This window comes from Perkinsus marinus (assembly GCF_000006405.1).
Source record: "Perkinsus marinus ATCC 50983 genomic scaffold scf_1104296947064, whole genome shotgun sequence".
Classification (NCBI taxonomy): Eukaryota; Perkinsozoa; order Perkinsida; family Perkinsidae; genus Perkinsus; species Perkinsus marinus.
Window position 1 is genome coordinate 30 of NW_003210730.1, and position 1155 is coordinate 1184.

General features: G+C 53.7%; 1 protein-coding gene across 1 annotated transcript; it reads left to right on the forward strand.

Annotated features, from left to right (window-relative positions):
* Nucleotides 1–263: 263 nt before the first annotated feature.
* Pmar_PMAR022057 (antibiotic synthetase, putative) lies at nucleotides 264–1115 on the forward strand (the record flags this gene model as incomplete). Its single annotated transcript, XM_002779474.1, has 1 exon — nucleotides 264–1115. The coding sequence occupies one exon, from the start codon at nucleotides 264–266 to the stop codon at nucleotides 1113–1115; it is 852 nt and encodes a 283-aa protein (XP_002779520.1).
* Between the last annotated feature and the right edge of the window lie 40 nt (nucleotides 1116–1155).

The following is a 1155-nucleotide window of genomic DNA, read 5'->3' on the forward strand; positions in this document are numbered from 1 at the left end:
TCATCTACGCATGTAGTTGACCATGTTCATATTCTCCCACACCACACAATATCGTCAGTGTAACCATCGGGAGTTGAGTTGACTTTCCCTCAGGCGCCTTGGTTGTGACCAGATGTGTGACGAAGTAGTCTGTGCATGATGACAATAGCTGCCAGTCTGAATACGCACTACTGAGTATCGATTCAACCCTAGATACTTCCACCCACACTGTGGAGTTGTGTTATAGTAGTCGGGAGGTGAACAATGGACTCAGAACTCAATGCATGGAGCACTTGCCTTATGACAACCTCTGGCTCGACTTCGTAGCGGCCGCAGTCGAGTTTCCGGACAACATCGCCCTACGATGTAACACTACTGTCTTCACTTATCAGCAACTTCGCCGCGTGGTCGAGGTCCGGGCGGCCGTATTGTCACGCCAGTACGGTTTGGTGTCGGGCTCGAGAGTGCTCCTACTCCTACAACGAGGAGTGTCTTTCGTCGTCACTGCCCTAGCGCTGTGGAACCTCGACTGCACTATGATCCCCCTCGATGCTGACCTCACCCCAGATAGTAGAGCGCAACAAGTGGCTGAGGAGGGTGACTGTGACCTTTTGATAGTCACCACTGGTCGGGGTACCATTGACTTGTCATCGGTCAACGGCAGAGTCGTTGGGATCGACGAGCTCGATCGGTTGGAAGATTCTGAGGCTATTGAAAAGGAGTGTGATGAGAGGTCAGCACCAGCGTACATAATGTTCACGAGTGGCTCCTCTGGTCGGCCTAAGGGTGTAGTGGTGTCCCACACTAGTGTCGTCAATGTGCTAGAGCACTTCGCTGCTGAGCTTGGACCAGACTGGCATCGGCTGCTGGCGGTGACCACCTTCCAGTTCGACATCTCCGTATTGGAGTATATGCTGCCACTCACGACGGGCAGGCAGTGCATCATCGCAAACACCGAGACGTGTAGGAGTGCACCTAAAATACTCGACATGCTCATTGAGGACTCCATCGACTTGATGCACGCTACCCCTACGATGTGGCAACTGTTGGTAGCTGCTGGGCTGTTGAAGAGGGTCATGGGGCTCACAGTGGACTGCAGATCCTCTGTGGGGGCGAGCCCTTCCCAGCCCATCTAAGTGCCTCTGTGACGTTGCCTCGAAGGTCCTCAACTGCTAC